This window comes from Marmota flaviventris, chromosome 20 (genome assembly GCF_047511675.1).
Source record: "Marmota flaviventris isolate mMarFla1 chromosome 20, mMarFla1.hap1, whole genome shotgun sequence".
NCBI classification, from domain to species: Eukaryota; Metazoa; Chordata; class Mammalia; order Rodentia; family Sciuridae; genus Marmota; species Marmota flaviventris.
In genome coordinates this window covers 21975202-21992722 of record NC_092517.1, presented here as the reverse complement: position 1 = coordinate 21992722, position 17521 = coordinate 21975202, and the positions used below count along the sequence as shown (strand labels likewise).

General features: G+C 42.5%; 1 protein-coding gene and 1 pseudogene across 1 annotated transcript; one reads left to right on the top strand and one right to left on the bottom strand.

Annotated features, from left to right (window-relative positions):
• Positions 1–1482: 1482 nt before the first annotated feature.
• Positions 1483–17053, bottom strand: LOC114080877 (vomeronasal type-1 receptor 94-like; annotated as a pseudogene).
• Positions 10465–11289, top strand: LOC139703042 (vomeronasal type-1 receptor 90-like). Its single transcript, XM_071605958.1, has 2 exons — positions 10465–10805; positions 10995–11289. Exons 1-2 carry the CDS (start codon positions 10465–10467, stop codon positions 11287–11289), a joined length of 636 nt encoding a protein of 211 aa, XP_071462059.1.
• Positions 17054–17521: the final 468 nt, after the last annotated feature.

The following is a 17521-nucleotide window of genomic DNA, read 5'->3' as shown; positions in this document are numbered from 1 at the left end:
TTGGGATTTGCTGGCGGGCAGACTATGGATGGCATACTATGGATGGCACCGTGCATTTTGAACCTGTGAGATTAAATGTGGGACAAGAAAGATTTCATGAGAAGTTAGACAGATGCTTGGGGTTTGGGGGGGTGAGCCCGTTTATCCAACAGTGTGTTGGTGGGCACCTGGGCTTAGGGACTCTTAGCTGTTTTCATGGTGATATGAAAAACACAGTCACGCAGAATTACTCTGGTGCAGATTTTACTTCCTCTGGATGTGGGCTATCTGGATCCTTTGGTGGATCTATATATGTTTCTTGAGAAGTCTCCACATTGATCTTTATTATTATTGCAATAATTTACCTTCCCACAATAAATGGTCTTTTTCCCTCCACATCTTCACCAGCATTTAATTTTGCCTTTTTATTGATAACTATTCAACTGGGGACCAGGGAACAGGTCACTGTCACAATGATCTGCATTTCCCCGATGCATAATTTGAATATTTAAAAACTACCTGCTGGCTCTTCTGATCCTTCACCCCTGGGTCCATCAATTGAAAGAATTACTATTGCTAAGAATCCAACTCCATGGAAAGTCATCAACCATCTCTATCAAAATTCCACTGATATTTTTTTTTTCACAAAAGCAGAAAAAAATACATCCTAATAGACACAGAAATTTCTTTCTTTCTTTTTATTCAATAAAAAGGAAAAAGAAGATTTATTGCTTTGCTAGCATAGAAGACTGGGGGACTCCCATCCCAAAGGCTATGATTCTGGACATACAGATTTCTAAATGATGTCAGAGGCCGAAATGGTCAAATGCTTTTTTATCAAGGATGCCAGACCATCCCAAGGGGAGAGGGCACCTCTTCCACCAAATAGAGCTGAATTTCCACATGCAGATAATGAAATTGGGCCATGACTTCTAAAATTCACAAAAAACAACTCCCAGTTGACCAAGCACCTAAGTGTCCAGGCTAATCCTATAAGACCCTTACAAAAACATAGGGGGAAACTTAATGTTGGAGTTGACCAACATTTAGACATTTATGCATATCTATAGATGTAGGGACTCAGACAAATAAGGTGATAGTGGCCTCTTGGGGCTCCCTAGTCCACATCAAGCAGAAATGAGTTTATGAAGCTTATCTTGGAGCCATTTGGATTATAATCTGGGAGGTGTTTCTCATTCACCAGTTTCAAAGTAATAATTTAAAAGAGCCCCCGTGGGGCTGGGGATGGGGCTCAAGGGGGAGCGCACTTGCCCAGCATGTGTGAGGCACTGGGTTTGATTCTCAGTACCACATAAAAATAAAATCCAGATATTGTGTCCACCTAAAACTAATAAATAAATATTTCAAAAAAAAAATTAAAAAATAAAATGAAATAAAATACCCCACTTCCTATACTCCTTCAACACAGAGAGCACAGGCACCAACCACTCCATGGTTCATTGTGACAAAGCTGGGAGGTGGCTCATGCAGGGGACTGATCCGTCATGCAACGATTAAGCATTGATGATTCTTCTGCCACAAGCCTTTCAAAAGGGTGACACTTTGTTTTTCGGTGCAGATGAAAACCAAGGGACTGACGGTGGCATAGCCGTTGGCCACCATCATCTGGATACAATGACAAACAGGGTCGTTTTTCCACATGGTTCTTAAAGGAGACGACGACGCAGTCCAAACAGTACATGAGACTGAAGAAACCCAGGAGCAGCAGGATGGTCCTGGTGGCCTTCTCTTCTGGGAAGGCTTTTGGAGACAAGCTGGTGCTGTGGAGGTGCTGGCACTGCCTCTTATGCCTGCACAGGAGGGTCACCATGTACCCACTGGAGAGGACCATGAGCCCTATAAGCATGATGTCCCAAAATGCACCCCGGATGGTAAATAAATGCCCGAGGAAGTAGCTCCTCTGTAATATTGTGCAGCAGTCATTGAGAAACATTAGATTGGGTGATGTCCCGTTGGAGTCATCGACCACAGAGATGGAGAAGTGGGCACCGAAGTACCCACCGAAGTACACATAGAAGACCCAAAGGCAAGTCCAAGTGACTGATTGGATCATTTAGCTCTATATGTTCTTTGTAGAGTTGTTGTTTGGTAGATCTGTGCATCAGGAGAGTGCTGTGTGAAAGTGATCCAGAATTATTCTGTTGTGACTGATATCATTGTTGAAGTGGAGAAGGGTTTGTTTGGTGTATGCAGATGCTCCATTGTTTGGGGCATAAATGTTCAATTTTTATGTTTGTTGATGCATAATTTTTCTAAGCCATCTGAAATGTCCTTCTTTGTGCCTTCTGATGAACTTTGGCTTGAAGGCCATTTTATCTGATATGAGGATGGACCCCCCTGCTTACTTACCTATGAGACCCATGTGAGTGATATTTTTTTCCCATGCTCTCACCTTCAGTCTGTAGATGTATTTGCCTTTCAGGTGAGTTTCTTGGAGACAGTGTATTGTTGGGTTTACTGTTTAATCCAACGTGCCAGTCTGTGTCTTTGGATTGATGAATTTAGCTCATTTACCTTCAAATTATCCTTGAGATATGATTTGCATTTCCAGTCATTTTGGTTTGGCTAGGTGAGCGCTCTACCACTGAGCCACAACCCCAGCCCCTCTCCTTCCATTTCAAGGTTATATATTTTTGTCTTCTTTTCCTGAAACTCTGTCTTCCAAGAGATCCAGTCTGCTGGTGATGCTTTCCCATGAATTTTCAAGTTGGCTCATCAGTCCCTTCATTTTGAGGATTTTGGACTGATTCTTCTTCAGGATCTCTACCTCCTTATTAAAGTGATTGTTCTCTTTTTGTATTTTCTCTGATTTTATTTATTACATCACATTTTATCTTTCAGATCAATGTTACCATGAACCTTTCTGATTTCCATCTCTGACACTTTGTCCTCGCAGTATCCATGGAGTCTGTTGCTGAGGTATTCTGTGCTGTTGGGGATGGTTTATTCCCTTGCATATTCATACTGTTTGTGGTCTCCTCACCTCTCTGGATATATCAGAAGCCATAGGATTCCTACTTAATGAGCTCACAGTGCCTCTGTGTTCCAGTACCTCACAGACTGGGAGAGGGGAGCCCCGTGATGGCACCAACATATATGGACAATATGCTGCAGAGGGCTAGGTACACAGTTCCTAGGTGATATCTACAGTGTCAGTTGTTGCAAAGCCCAGGAAGAAGGTTGAGCCATCTCCATCAGTTAAAAAAAATTAAAATAATCATGAATTCACTGTGGCCTAGAAAAGACTAGAAATGAGGAGAGAGAAACAAGGGTGTATATGTATAGGACTTCTTGAGTCACTTAGAACACAAATAATATACAAAAAAGAAAAAAAAAGAAAAGCAAAATAAAAAATCAAAACAAAATAACAACAGCAAAAGAAAAGTGAGAAAACTTGGTGAAATGTTCATGAATGAAGGAGTCCTTTCCACCATGGTGGATAAGATAATCAGTGAGAATGGGATTGTCCCTTCTTGGGTGATGGGCATGAGTGGGCTGGGGGCTGTGGCTGGGTGGTGACACAGCTGGCTATGTCCAGTGGACCTGGCTGTCCTGGGCTTGTGGATCAGGGCTCGTTGATGGGCCTTGCTGGCCACTTATGAAGAAGGGCTGGGCAGGCCAGGCAGCAAAGTGGTGGCCAGGCAGCATGGGTTATGGACTGGTGGCAAATCTCTAAACCTAGTAGGAAGATTAGTGGTCTAGGTAGAGGACCTGGGTGTTAGGGGACTTGAATATGGGTGGCCAAGGGGCTTGGTTGTGTGCTGGACTGATGCTAGATCTGGTGTTCACCATGGACCTGGGGAACTCGTAGGTGATGGACCAGGTGGGACAGGCAAGTGCTAGCAGCCTGTTGGGTATCAGAAACTGGGAAGCTGCTGGACCTGTGGGTTCTAAAATCCCAGGGAGCTTGGAGGGCTCTGGGGACTAGGCTGGTGCTGGGACCCAGCAGGGACTGGCCTGAGTGGGTCCCAGGAACTCAGATGGCACTGGACTGGCAGTCTCTGGGGCCCACTGGTCTGACTGCTATAGCTGGCCTTGTTATTCTTTGTGAGTCACAGGACTCACAGGGTTGGGGAGAGTCGGGGTCTCTCTAGCATCTCCAACTTGTGTCCTTCTGGACAAAATGCTCTCAGTTTCTGATTTTCCATGGTTTGTCAGGCTAGTTAAGCCTTTGATAGGCTCACATAGGTTCATGTGGACCTTGCTCTGGAGTCACAGGACTGGGTTTCCAGTCCCCATTGGTCCCTCCACAGTCTCAATATGGCTCTTAGGTTGGCTGACCATGGGTGATTGATAAACTCAGGTGACTTCTTTTTAGAACCATTTATTGAGTCGATGAGTCTTTGATTCTCCAGGGCAAACTGACCACCGACTCATGAGTTTTCTCTCTCCTCCTCGGGGAGAAGCTGTATCTCTCTCCTCCAGTTCTGGGTTGCTGAGCTCGGGGACATGCTGCCTCACTCGAATCTGCAATCTTTTCCTCCTATCAACCTTATTTATTTTTTCAAAGTACCAATTTTTCCGTGGGTTGATTTCTTCTTATTTTTATGCAGCACCTGGAGCACCCTGGGTCGTACTGCATGCCAGGCACGTGCTGGGCCACAGAGTCCATCCCCGGCCCCTGCTGCTCAAGACTTTCAGTTTCTCCTGGGAAAATACCTTGCAAGTCCTAAACCTGCATTTTCCTTACATCATTTGCTGACATTAAAACCTTGGTATTGCATGGTGGTTGAGGAAAAAATCACTATTTTCTGGCTACGGTGTTGGACAGATTTGCCTCTGGGGTCCTGTCATGGATAGAAGTTTCCAGATCCTTCTTTGTGGGTACCACTGAATGTGTCTTCCCGTTTGTTGCTCAGTCTGTCTTTTAACAATCACACACACACAAATGTGCCACCTCCCTGGTTAAAGAGCGTAAGGAAACCCTGGGTGGGGGACCCACTATGTCATGGCCTGGGTGAGCCCCACTCTATGGACACCTGGGTTCTGGACGGCATTCTTCATTAAGGCCATAAACTCAATGTTCTGTATTTAGTTTCACTAGATATTTAAATTGTCTTAAGCATGTAATTTTCCTATTTAAAAGTTTCTTTGAATAGACAGAACTTTGTGTCACTTTACGGTTCCTTCCCTAATCCACGTCATATAATAGAGAACATTGAGAGTTGTTCATCCTGTCTCATGTCACTGCTTTCAAAGTATGTCCAGAGAGCCACCTGGTCCCATCCGAGTGGGCCATGAAGGTTAACTTCTCTTTATTCTTGCCCTGGATGGAGAGTATCCTTCCTCACTCACAGAATTAGAAGATTTCTGATTCTTAGAGGAGATGTGTGCCCCCTCTCAGGAACCCGTGGTCATCCAACAGGAGAGGCTGTACCTTGAAATGCATTTAGTGACACTAGCTATTCCTGGAGAATGAAAATAAATTGACTTTATTACGAATGTCGTTTTACTTCCTTTGACCACAGCCAACATGGATACTTGAGTGTCTTTCTTAACTTGAAACAGAAGTGCAAACCTGAAGCCGGGTTTGCAAATCCTAGGAGACACAATACCCCAAACCACATGGTCACAGTGAGAGTGGACCAGGGACAATGGTCTCACATTTTAGGAAGAGAACCCTCAGACTCCCTGGGGAACCAACAGGAGGTTCCAGTAACCACTGTCCCCAGAGTAGAAGCATTGCAGTATATGAAGTGTGTTTGCACTAATTTGAACATAGGTTAAAAAAAGTAGAGAATGGGTTTGGTCTGCATGATTGGGAGCCTTCAGAGCCTCATGCAGATGTGTCCAGGGAACTGAGAGAAAACTTTTGAGGTCAACTCTCCCCAGGTTGCTACTGTACATCGGAGACTAAAGTAAGAGTCGTCAGATGACATGTTCCACTGGGGGAAGCCACGGTTCTGTGATCTCCAGTGGGATCTTGTCACCTTCTTGCAGAAGCTAAAATTAAAGCCCCACAGAGAGGTGAGTCAAAGACATCCTTTGCTTAAAAAGGGTGCAGGATCCGCTCAGGTTCCCTGAGTCCCCATGCGACCTGCCCAGGTAAGTGCCTCTCTCTTCCTGAGATGCAGCACCAGTGTGTGAGTGGGCTTCTGTGGCTGTGATGAAGAATCAAAATAATCAAATTCTATATTAGGTTCTTTGGTAGCTCTGAATTATGTATCCACACTCAAGAGCTCAGAGGTTTCTTCTCTCTAGATTTGCAAATGAAATTTTATTGTAAAACTGTTTTGTTTTTTTTTTTCAGGTGGTGCTGAGGATTGAACGCAGGACCTTGTGCATGCCAGGCAAGCACTCTACCAATTGAGCTATGTCCCCAGCTCCTCTTTGTAATAGATTTAGCCCTTTAATTTGGTGACTCTGAACATTTGTTAATTTTTAAATTAAAAAAACAACACCTTATTTCAAGTAAATCATTTTAAGTTCCCATCTTTTTCTATAGTGAGTTTAATTTATGCCTCTCTCAGTTCTCAGTGTGTATTATTGGGTTGTCTTGTTGTTTTGTTCTTCAACCTCATGAGTTCCTATTAATCTTCACCAAGGAAGAGATAAGTTCTATCCCAAGAATTTTATTTCATGTCCTTGATTTTCCTTCTCTTGTCTCCATAAATCAATTCAAAATATTCTTTCAGTGTTTACTTCTCTGACCTGAGATCCTGAGAAAGAATCATATACACTGAAATGCTTTTCAATTATTCAGAAAGAGCTGATGATTCTTAACACTGTATAGTTATGAAAGAGTTCAAACTCACATTTCTAGCAAATGTCTAATAGCGTTTTCTTTTTACACAGATGTATTTTGTCTCAGTTTTGATCTCCCAAAAGTAATCCAGTTGTGCTCTGGCTATTGGGGGGTGGTCTCAAGCTGGATCAGAGATCAGGGGCTGCAATTGCTTAATTTTACAACCAAAGTTGTGAGAGTAGTGACTGCCCCTTCCTGGCTTCCAAAGGTCCCATGTTGTCCTCTCTCCGAAGAGAAAGGGGATGTTAGTGGGGAGGTTATGGTGAACTTGATCTGTGTGAAGACAAGACATGACCTCTGCCCTTTCATGTACCCAATGTCCATCATGAAGTGAGTTTCCAAATCACAGTATTTACAGGACAGTGTCCATGATGCACCTGAGAAAGCAGCTATGTCCCTCCCTCCCTCCAGCTGGTATCTCCCCACACCCAGGCTCTAGAAGCCCAAGGTGCTGTGGGTCTCCTTTCCTCATCACTGACTGGGGTGCACCAACTTCGGGATTGTTCACTAGTCTCTGGCCCCTGGGTGACGGCAAGTATCTCTGTGTTGTCCACAACTTGGACAGTGGCACAATGTGAGATATTTAAGTGATGGCTCCTTGGTCAGGGCAGGAAAGGACATCTCCACTGGGTTGTCCCTGAAAAGGACCTCACACCCTCAGCTCTAAGGACCCTAGGGATAATTATTTTAAAAAATAGATTTTCATTCCCTTTTGTTCTCCACTTAGGTTTCTCCTCTAATCTGCCCACTTAGAATTTCCTTGTCCTTCTCCACTGGGCCCTCCCTCACAGTGACCTGTCCCTGAACTTCTTTTCCACATTATTCTCTTTGGACTTAGGTCATCATATTCAGAACCTCCAGTCTGAGGAGAGCTTGATTCCATCCACCAGGGTTTGAGTCATGACCAGGGGCTCTGCCCATCAGGGCTGCCAGGAGCTGCTGCACCACCTCTCTCCCCAGAGCTGAGGAAGGGGTTCTGGGATCATCCTAGTGATGGACAGGCTTCTGTCTGCACCCTGATCTCATGGTCGGACTAGTCCTGGCAGGTGTGAGTGGGGTGAGGCACAGCTGGGAGGGGACAGGCTCAGAGGATTCCTTTTAACTTGCTTTTATGAAATGTCCATGTTTCAGGATGTTTTCTAATAAATTTATCATTTTCTGATAAATTAGCACAGATGTAGCAACATTGCATTCTTTATAAAACATCTACATGTGAACCATGGAGGGCCCTGTGGCTCTCACTGATACACACGTGTGTGACCCACACAGTGTGCAGATGGGCAGCTGCTTCTCTGCCTGCTATGTCCTGGGGCTACAGGGAGCTAATGCCTGTGGGGGCCCCGTGAGAGCATTTGACCTCACTACTTCCCATGATCAGCACTTTACTAAAACAATAAGGTTTTCCAGCTGTAACCAGGAAATTTCTCCTATAGAAAAAAAAAGTAATGTTCACTTGTTTTCAGGCAATGCTCCCCAGAAAACCTCAGTTCTCTACCTGTGTTTGCAAGCCCATGGTTCCTCCTGTCTCCATCCCTCCCTCCCATGAGGATGCATGCAGTGTGCCCCCCCACCCCCCGGCAGGGCTGAAACCAGAGTCCTGTGACCTCCGTCCACAGATATATCAGGTAGACTGTTTCTCCTGTTTTTTTTTTTTTTTTTATGCTCTCCATTTTATTTTATAATCTGCATTAAACTGGATTGAAGACAAACCTGTATTTCATAACTTGATAGAAGGGAATCATCATTATTTCATTTTCTGTAATTTTTTAAATGGCCTCTTCAAGTGTTACATATCCAGTTTGCATTGCTGTAAAGGTATTTTTTGGGGTCAAAATGTGAGTGTATATCTTACAACTCACTTCAAGTGTGCACACAAGAGTAGGCATCATCTATCCATAGCTACCTGTAGTACTGTGCCTACTAATAACCATCTGTGACTCCTCAAATGTGGAGACTCCTAGACCATGATATTACCATTTTTCTTTTTGCTTTTCTTGAGCAGAACAAGGAGGCAATATTCTTTAGCTGAATATGTGAATGAAGAAAAAAAAACTTCTTACCAAATTAATCATTTGGAAGAGATGACATTTTTCTAATGTCATGAATTAATTTCTACTATTTACAATGACACTTCTGCAAAGATTTCAAAGCAATCATTTAGCTAAGCTAAAACATTTAAATTCTCTGGACTCCTGGTTGTTTTTTCTCATACCTCATAACTATAATTTTCTAGGTAGCTGTGGGAATGATTGCTAGTCTTACCCACTTGTTTTTTACATGATAGAATGGGGGGATATGTTGCTCACCTCATTGTAAATGTTACATACTTCATAGCTATACAGCAGAATTAAGATGGAAATAAAGAAAATACCTTCATTCTATAGGGAGCTATACCATGAGGTTGTCACCATCAAATTTTCTATTATATTATTTTCTCTCTCTCCTCTGGATAAATATTATTACTTACTAAAAGAAGATATGAAATCTTGTTCTCTTATGTAAACTTCATTATCAGAGTGAGCTTGGATTCCTTTCTCCTAATTAAAACACTAAAAGCTATTACCCCCCAAATACTTAGATTTTCCTGATGTGCTGGTGCATTGCGTACCTGTTATCCTAGCACCTTGGGAAGCTGAGGCAGGAGATATGCATGTTCAAGGGCAGCCTCATCAACTTAGTGAGACCCTGTCTCAAAATAAAAATAAGGGGCTGGGTTTGTGGTTCAGTAGTAGAGCGCTCACCTAGCACGTGCAAGGTCCTGGCTTTGATCCTTAGCACCACATAAAAATTTAAAAAATTAAAGATATTGTGTCCAACTCCAACTAAAAAATAAATATTAAAAAAATAAAAATAAAATAGCTAGGGATGTGGCTCAGTGATTAAGCACCTTTGGGTTTAATTCCTGGTTGAAACACACACACACACACACACACACACACACACACACACTTAAATCATGATTACTTTTCCCCATTTTTCCATATGCCAAAGAGTGGACAGAAAAGAAATTTTGGAATTAAATCCTGCTAAAAATGGATAGTTCTGCCCACTTAGATATGTTTTTTCTGACATAATCAAATATATATATATATATATATATATATATATATATATATATATATATATACTATCGGTGGTTATGTAAACCTGAGTTTAATATCTGGTACGAAAAATATATAGAAACAAAGTAAAGAAGTCTGTGTTCAGAGCTAATATTTTTTAATATTTTGTCTCTAAACTGGTGATGAGCCTCCAGAATAGAGAACACTGAAAATATATAACTGTATGGGGCTAAATCCGGCATCCACACTCTTTCCTTGAGAGTTCTATGTGAACATTCCAGCCATCTGCCCCGCATGAACTCACTTCGGATGCTACCTACTGAGCATTTTATCAGGGTGCTGCACATGCCGAGAAAAAATAATCCTGGCCCTACCCATGAAAAACAGTAGAGATAAACAGAAAAGATGTTATGCTTGTGTGTTGGGCGTTTGGAAAGGGAGCATTAAAAAAAGTGCCCACATACTTTGAGGTGGGCCAACTTGGTGGTTGGGGAGGTTGAAGCTGGTAACCACTGTGATGATGAGAATTTTATCTTTATTTGATCCTCATACAAGGACTCTATATGTCTTTTCACCAGAAAAAAGAAAATGACCAAGAGAAGCACCCTTTCCATTTTTTTTTTTTTTTTTGCTGTAAGAAATGTCTTTTCTTCCCAAATGATCCTTGGCATCACAGCCAACATCTTCCCTTTCCTCTTCCACATCCTCACGTTCCTTTTCCAGTGCAGGACCAGGCCCACAGATGTGGCCATGGCTCACCTGGCCCTGATTCATCTGCTGATGCTCATAATCAGGGTGTTCCTGGATATAAACATTTTGGGGGTTCAGGATATTTGGAACGACTTCACATGTAAAGCCATCATCTACCTGTACAGACTGATGAGGAGCCTGTGGGTCTGCACCACCTGCCTGCTGAGTGTCCTGCAGGCCACCACCCTCAGCCCCAGAAGCTCCTTTCTGGCCAAGTTCAAGCACACATCCCAACAGTGCAGTCTGTGGTACTTTCTCATTCTCTGGGTGTTCAACATGCTCATTAATGTTCATATTTTAGTCTCTATTGGAGGCCCCACCAATGACACATCAGATGTTTCGTTTTCAAATGAATCCTGCAGGGTTTCCCCCACAGGTTACTATTACAGGATCTTATTTTCCCTGGTAGGAATACTCTAGGACATCTTCTTTCTCAGGCTCATGGCCCTCTCCAGTGGGTACATGGTGGCTCTCCTGTGTAGGCATAAGGGGCAGTGCCAGCACCTCCACAGCACTAGCAGAATTCCACAAGCCTCCCCAGAGCAGAGGGCCACTAGGACCATCCTGCTCCTCATGGGTTCCTTTGTGGTCATGTACTTTGTGGACTGTGTGATCTCCTCCTCTTATGGGAAAATGCAGAAGAAGGATCCCGTGTGCCTTGTTGTCCAGATGCTGGTGGGCAATGGCTACAACACGTTCAGTGCTGTGATGCTCATTAGTACCAAAAAATGAATAATCCAGTTCTTCAAATCCACACTGGGGAAGATGAGGACATGCTTATGCAGGGCCAGATCACCCCTCAGAGTGTCATCCCACGTTATTTCCTCCTGATTTTCCAAAAATTAGTTGATGTTGGGAGAAAAAAAAAACCTAAATGAGGATGAGGGAGATGAAACTTCTGTTGTTCTTTGTAAGATCTTTATCAAACCAGGTGAGGTGGTGCACACCTGTCATGCCAGCAGCTCAGAAGGCTGAGGCAGGAAGATCTCAAGTTGAAGGCTAACCTCAGCAACTGTGTGAGTCCCTGAGCATCTTAGTGAGGCCCTGTGTCCAAATAAAAAAAAAAAAAAAAACAAAGTTCTGGGGATGTGGCTCAGAGATCATTTGCACCTGGGTTCAATTCCTAGTTGTAAAAAAAAATAAATAAATAAAAATGTTAAATAATATATCGTCTGTTTTCTTACTGAACTTGCCTAAAGCAGATACATTCTGTTGTCCATAAGTGGACCTTGACTGTGAACCCTCTGCTAGAAAAATGCATTTTGGAAGAATAGTTTTGTTTAGTCTTTGGAAAAGAAATATCTTGCCTAATTACAACTCTCTTGAGGCGCCTGAGGCAATAGGTGTTTTGATGTATTTTTTTTTTATTAGAGCAACAAACATCAATAAGAATAATGAAATCCTTTCCGTGTTAACTCTGGGTGTTTTCATAATATACCTATAACATTATTTCTTCATGTATTTCTTTCCCATTGCATCATTTAACTTTTTCAATGTTATTTTATTTTCATCTGAATGCTAAACCAATAGAGAGTGGGAAAAAGTAGTAGGCAATAGGTAATCAGGAATCAAAGTGCAGGAGAGAGCTCAGATGTCTTGGAAACACACAGATCTAATCCATATCACCTTGCAGCCCTGAAGTAGTGGCCTAGGTCTTTCATCCTCAGTATAAAATAGAGATAGTATCTGTTTTAGGGTTATCATATTGATGAGAACAAATGATAGCACTCATTTGGCATCATGTGTCCTGCAATTGGAAGGATGCAAAGAAGATTAATAGCATGGTCTCTGACCAAGGATGGCATGCAATTTATAAATCTTGTGACATTGAAAAAGTAAGAGTAGCAGCTCACCTCTGTGTACACAGACATCCTGTATTAACTCTTAATTTCCTTAGTGATGCTCTGAATGCAGTAGTATTATGATCGTCCACTTTACAGCAAAGAAAACCAAACCCAGAAAATTAAGTCAGTGGATTGCAGAGGAAATAGGTGAGGAAAGACAGGATTTGAACTCTCAAGCCCAGGTTATGGGTCCTGAGTCTAACCAATGGTCCGTCTTTCTTGCTAGACAAATGACATGCATAGGAAAGTGGCACACCGAGGTCATAGCCAATGATACAGACAACCTGGTACTAAAAGGCCAAGAACCCCTGTTTTGCATCCTTCCCACCCAGAAATACAGCTGGATGGCAGGTGTCTATGGTTTGACCTACGGTAATGTGGCCTGAACCAAAGAAGTCAGGCTGCTGGATTGAACCCTAAGAGGCCAGTGTGAAAGCTGTTCAGTGGCGGAATTTTCAGCCCCTGGAGGGGACCCAAGCCATCACCTTCCTTCTGGAGCAGCATGTGGAGGATCCAAATGCACTTCTGGGCATGCGGTGGTGGGTCTTCCAAGGGCTCTGGTTGCAAAGGTAGGAGGCTGCTTGTTCTCCTGACTTCTGAAAAGTCTTCTTGAACCAGATGAAGAAGGTTAGGCATGGGGTGCATTTTTTTTTTTGCCTCCCTTGCTCTATGTTATTAATACTCTGTAGCAGAAAATATTCAAATATTGTCTTTTTTTTGTTTGTTTCTGAGATAAAATCTCCCTCCATTGCAGGGATTGATCTTGAACTTCCTGTGCTCAAGAGATCCTCCTGCCTCAGACTCCTGAGTCGCTGGAACCACAGCGGCACAATGCGGTGCCCAGCTCAAATATTACAGAGGATCGAATTAGTGCTGAGGCTATGACTTTTACTGTCCCCTCAAGCAGTTCATGGTCCACTAAATGCATTCTCTGTAACATCATCAGGATATGAGAGAAACTGCTGTTCTCTGTTATGAAAGAGAGCAGATATGTCTGCATTTGGATTTTGTGTGACCTGTAGGGTCATTTACCAAAGGGACCAGGTAAGATCATTAAGGAAAAACAGCCACCGTGTGTTCCAGTTAGTGTTAGAAACCCTGGGGTTTCATCATAATGATTTTAGCAAACAGACAAATTTAAAAAAAAAGAGATCAAGTCTTCCCATGCAGGAGGTCTGAAAGGTTTGTAGGTCTCAGATTGACTCAGAACAGACTTGGGACTGATGGATCTTTTTGTGATATTTATCAGGCCCTCCCAGATAAAATGCTTGCTTCATAACCTACCAGTTTCACTTGACTGTTGGAAGGACGGAGATGATGTCCATCTGCAGTAACAATAAAAAATGATTGTCTTATCTTTTAAAAGTCCATGTATGTCTGTGTTTTGGTTATACTCTCCCACCAGGTGTCTAAGACCAAGTTGGTCAAAGTTGACCTTTTTCCTATCTAAGCTAGATTCAGCTGAGATCTTCAGTGATTACTCCTAAGAACTGCTGACCCCAGCCCTGCAGCTGTGCCCAGGGGCCCCTCACCCTCCTCTGACTGCCCCTTCCACTGCCCTTTCCCAGCCTCTGCTGAGCTGAACTTCCATGTGGGCAACCTTTTTAGCCTCCATACATGAGGGAGGACAGGCAGGGTGTTTTCAAAAAAGAAAATTATATACACCATTAGAAAAAAAAATCATGTTTTCCAAAATGTGATGATCAGGCAAAATGACAATTTTGTTCTTTCACTCACTCAACAATTTTCTGTCTGTTCCCATGACAAGCCTCATATGACACTAGAAAGATTTTCCATGAGGGCCCATCTGTTTTATAGGTCACAGAAGATCACAGGCACAGACCCCCATTGTTCTCTGGCATATTTATAAATAAAAATTGCATCAGGACTAGGGACATAGCTCAGGTGGTAGAGTGCTTGCCTCACATGCACAAGGCCCTGGGTTCCATCCCCAGTACCACAAAAAAAAATTACATAGATCTGCTCTCATACACCTGCTTTATTTAAGGTAAAATAGATAGTGAGGTGGCTTTAAAAATCAACTTATATAACACACTTAGTATCATTTCTATACAAAATTATAAAATAAAAATGTAAATGCAGTTCTAAAAGTGTGTCCTTTTCTGCCATTTCTGTAAAATGGAGATTTTGGAGGACATGCACTTCAAGTATTGTTGCTGGCCCTGGCCTTGAGGACAACATGTCTGACATATTTATATACCTGGACATTGTTTTTGGAACTTTTCTATGTGTACGTCATCATAATTTTTTTTTGAAAGCAAGAAAATAAAAATTGTTTGCATATCAATCACAACTGGGACTAGCAAGGCATGTAGACAGTCTCTGTATTTTCATTGAGGAATTCACTCACACGCCAGGTTATTATTGACACGTATAACAACTTACACTTGTTGTCCTAATGATTTTCTGGTTTAATATCCTTTGTATATTTTTGTATATGCTTTGTTCCTTCCTTTCTCTCTTATTGATTATGATTGAGGTTTGTTGGCTTTCTAGAGTGATTAGATTTGATTCTTCTCATTTTTGTAACAGTGCAATAATGAGTTACTAAACTTCATGTGCATTTAACTATGTTTGCTAACATGTATAATCATAGGGGGAGGGACTGAGAATAAGATTTGAGCTTTTCAAAAACCCATCTTCAAACCACTGAAAGGAATCAGCTCTAATGTTTTAAGCTCACCACATGACATCGTGGCACATTAAGAATTTTATCACTGGGCTGGGGTTGTGGCTCAGCAGTCAAGCACTTGCCTGGCATAGGTGTGGTGCTGGGTTTGATCCACATTAAAAATAAATAAATAAAATAAAACATATACATATTTCCAAGTATACCTAAAATTTTTAAGAAAACAGAAATTTATCACTCACTTTTTAATTTCAGAAAATATATTTTCCACCACTGGGTAAAGATGACAACGTTCCCCTGTCCCCATGTCCTGGGGTTGGTGGAATATCATTCTGTTTTCTGTGACTATCAATTTGGGAACTCCAACTTCAACGTCCTTTAAGTACTTTTTATACAATATTGGTTCTTTTGTGACTGACTTGCTTCACCAAGTAGAGTACCTTGAGGGCTCAGCTATGTGGCATCCTGTGCGAGAATTTTCTTTCATTTTAAGTGTTAATAGTCCAGTGTCTGAATAACATATTGTTTATGTATTCTTATGATTTTGGGTGTTGGGTTCTTTCTACATTTGATTATTTAAAACATGGTTTTATGAGCAATGCTGTGGAAATGACTGTTTGACTCTCTGCATGTACTGTGTGTGTGCGTGTGCGTGTGTGTGTGTGTATGTGTGAATGTGCGTGTGCACATGTGCACACATGCCTGCTGTATGATGTGGTGTTTCATGGTAGCAAATGTTTACATGTCTAGTTTGAAAAAATGTAGATAACTGAGGCAATACAATTATTGAAACGCATTGGGACTATTGTACCTAAAAATAGTTTGGAATAGCCCAGGTCATGAAAAGTCGCATCCAATGAGAAACATAAAACCCTGGTAATATCTCAGAGATAAATGATTGATTTTCTTTTATGTATTCACCACTTACATATCCAAGTATACGGCTCTAACAGAAGAAGAACTTTGTATTGTATTTCAAGAAAACAGCATATACACTGTGCCATGGTGCATCATCCCAAAGAAATCACATTTTCTCACTTTAACAGAACTTATCCATCACTGGTTACTGAAATGTTTACTGTCTTCTCCCACATATATGTCAAAATACTAATTATACGTTTTTCAGTGCTATGAACACCAAAGGGCTGAACGAGGCAAAGCTATGGGCCATGAAGATCTGGATACAGTAAAATACTGGATCATCCTTCAGTGTGATTCTTGCATAGGAGACAATGCTGTCCAAGATGGACATGACCACAAAGCAACTCAAGAGCAGCAGGATTGTCTGGGTGGCCCTCAGTTCTGGGGATGACACTGGAGACAGGGTGGTGCTGTGGAGACGCCGGGATTGCCTCTTGTGCCTGCACAGGAGAGCCACCATGTATCCATTGGAGAGGGCCATTGTTCCTATAAAGGAGCCTTCCCTTAAGGTCAGCAGGGTGGACTAGCTGTGCCGGAGGAAGAAGGTCATCGGAATGAAGGAGCAGGATTCTGTGATGCACATAAAGTTGTCTGAGGTCTAACTGGGGGTAGCAGCAATGGAGATGAAGAGGTGACTACTAAAAGATGAATAGATGACCCACAGGAAGAGAAGGAAACACAGGTTGTGATGTGAGGATTTATGTTTAAACTTTGCCAAGCAGGAGCTCCTGGGGCTGAGGGTGATGGCTTGGAGGGCACTCAGGAGGCAGGTGGCACAGATGGAGAAGCCCCTCATCAACTTGTATAGGTAGATAAGCAATTTACACATCAGGTCATCCCACCTGCCCCCCTGAGGGGTAAAAATGTCCGCAGCTATGAAGTCCTTCATGAGCAGCATTACCAGGTGGATTAGTGCCAGGAGACCAATGGGCAGGTCAGTGGGCTTAGATCTGAGCCCAGTAATGTGCAAGGAGATGTGGACGAGAAGAAGAAGGGCATTGGCCATGACCCCAATGCCAGTCCCAGTGTACATGGTGTTTCTTATGTGAATGTTACTGTACAGTCTGTTGGCTTTGTTCATCTTACGGGGGAAAGAATTCTGTGAACACCTTCAGAAAAAGACAAGAAAATGTCCTTTTTGCAAATATGTCCTTCATCAATCCCGATGGACAACTCTGCAATCAAGAAAATAAAAAGGATTCATCAAAACATGCCTTTATTCCACATGATGAGTGAATTCTGGTGCTGGGTACAGTGATGCCAGCCTGAAATCACAGTGACTGAGATGCTGGGTGCTTGTGAGGCTGAGGCAGGAGGATCACAAGGATAATGCTACCATGGGTGTCTTAGTGTGGCCCTCTCTCAAAATACACAAAGAAAGGACTGGGTGTAATTGGTGCTGGTGCACTTACCCACCGAGCAATCTCCAGTACAAAATAAAGCAAGCAAACAAACGCAACCCCTTAATTCTGTCTCACACCACCCAGAACCCATGCCCATGTTCTCCCTTGTCCTCACATCTCCCAGTCTCGGCTGGGTTATATGTGCC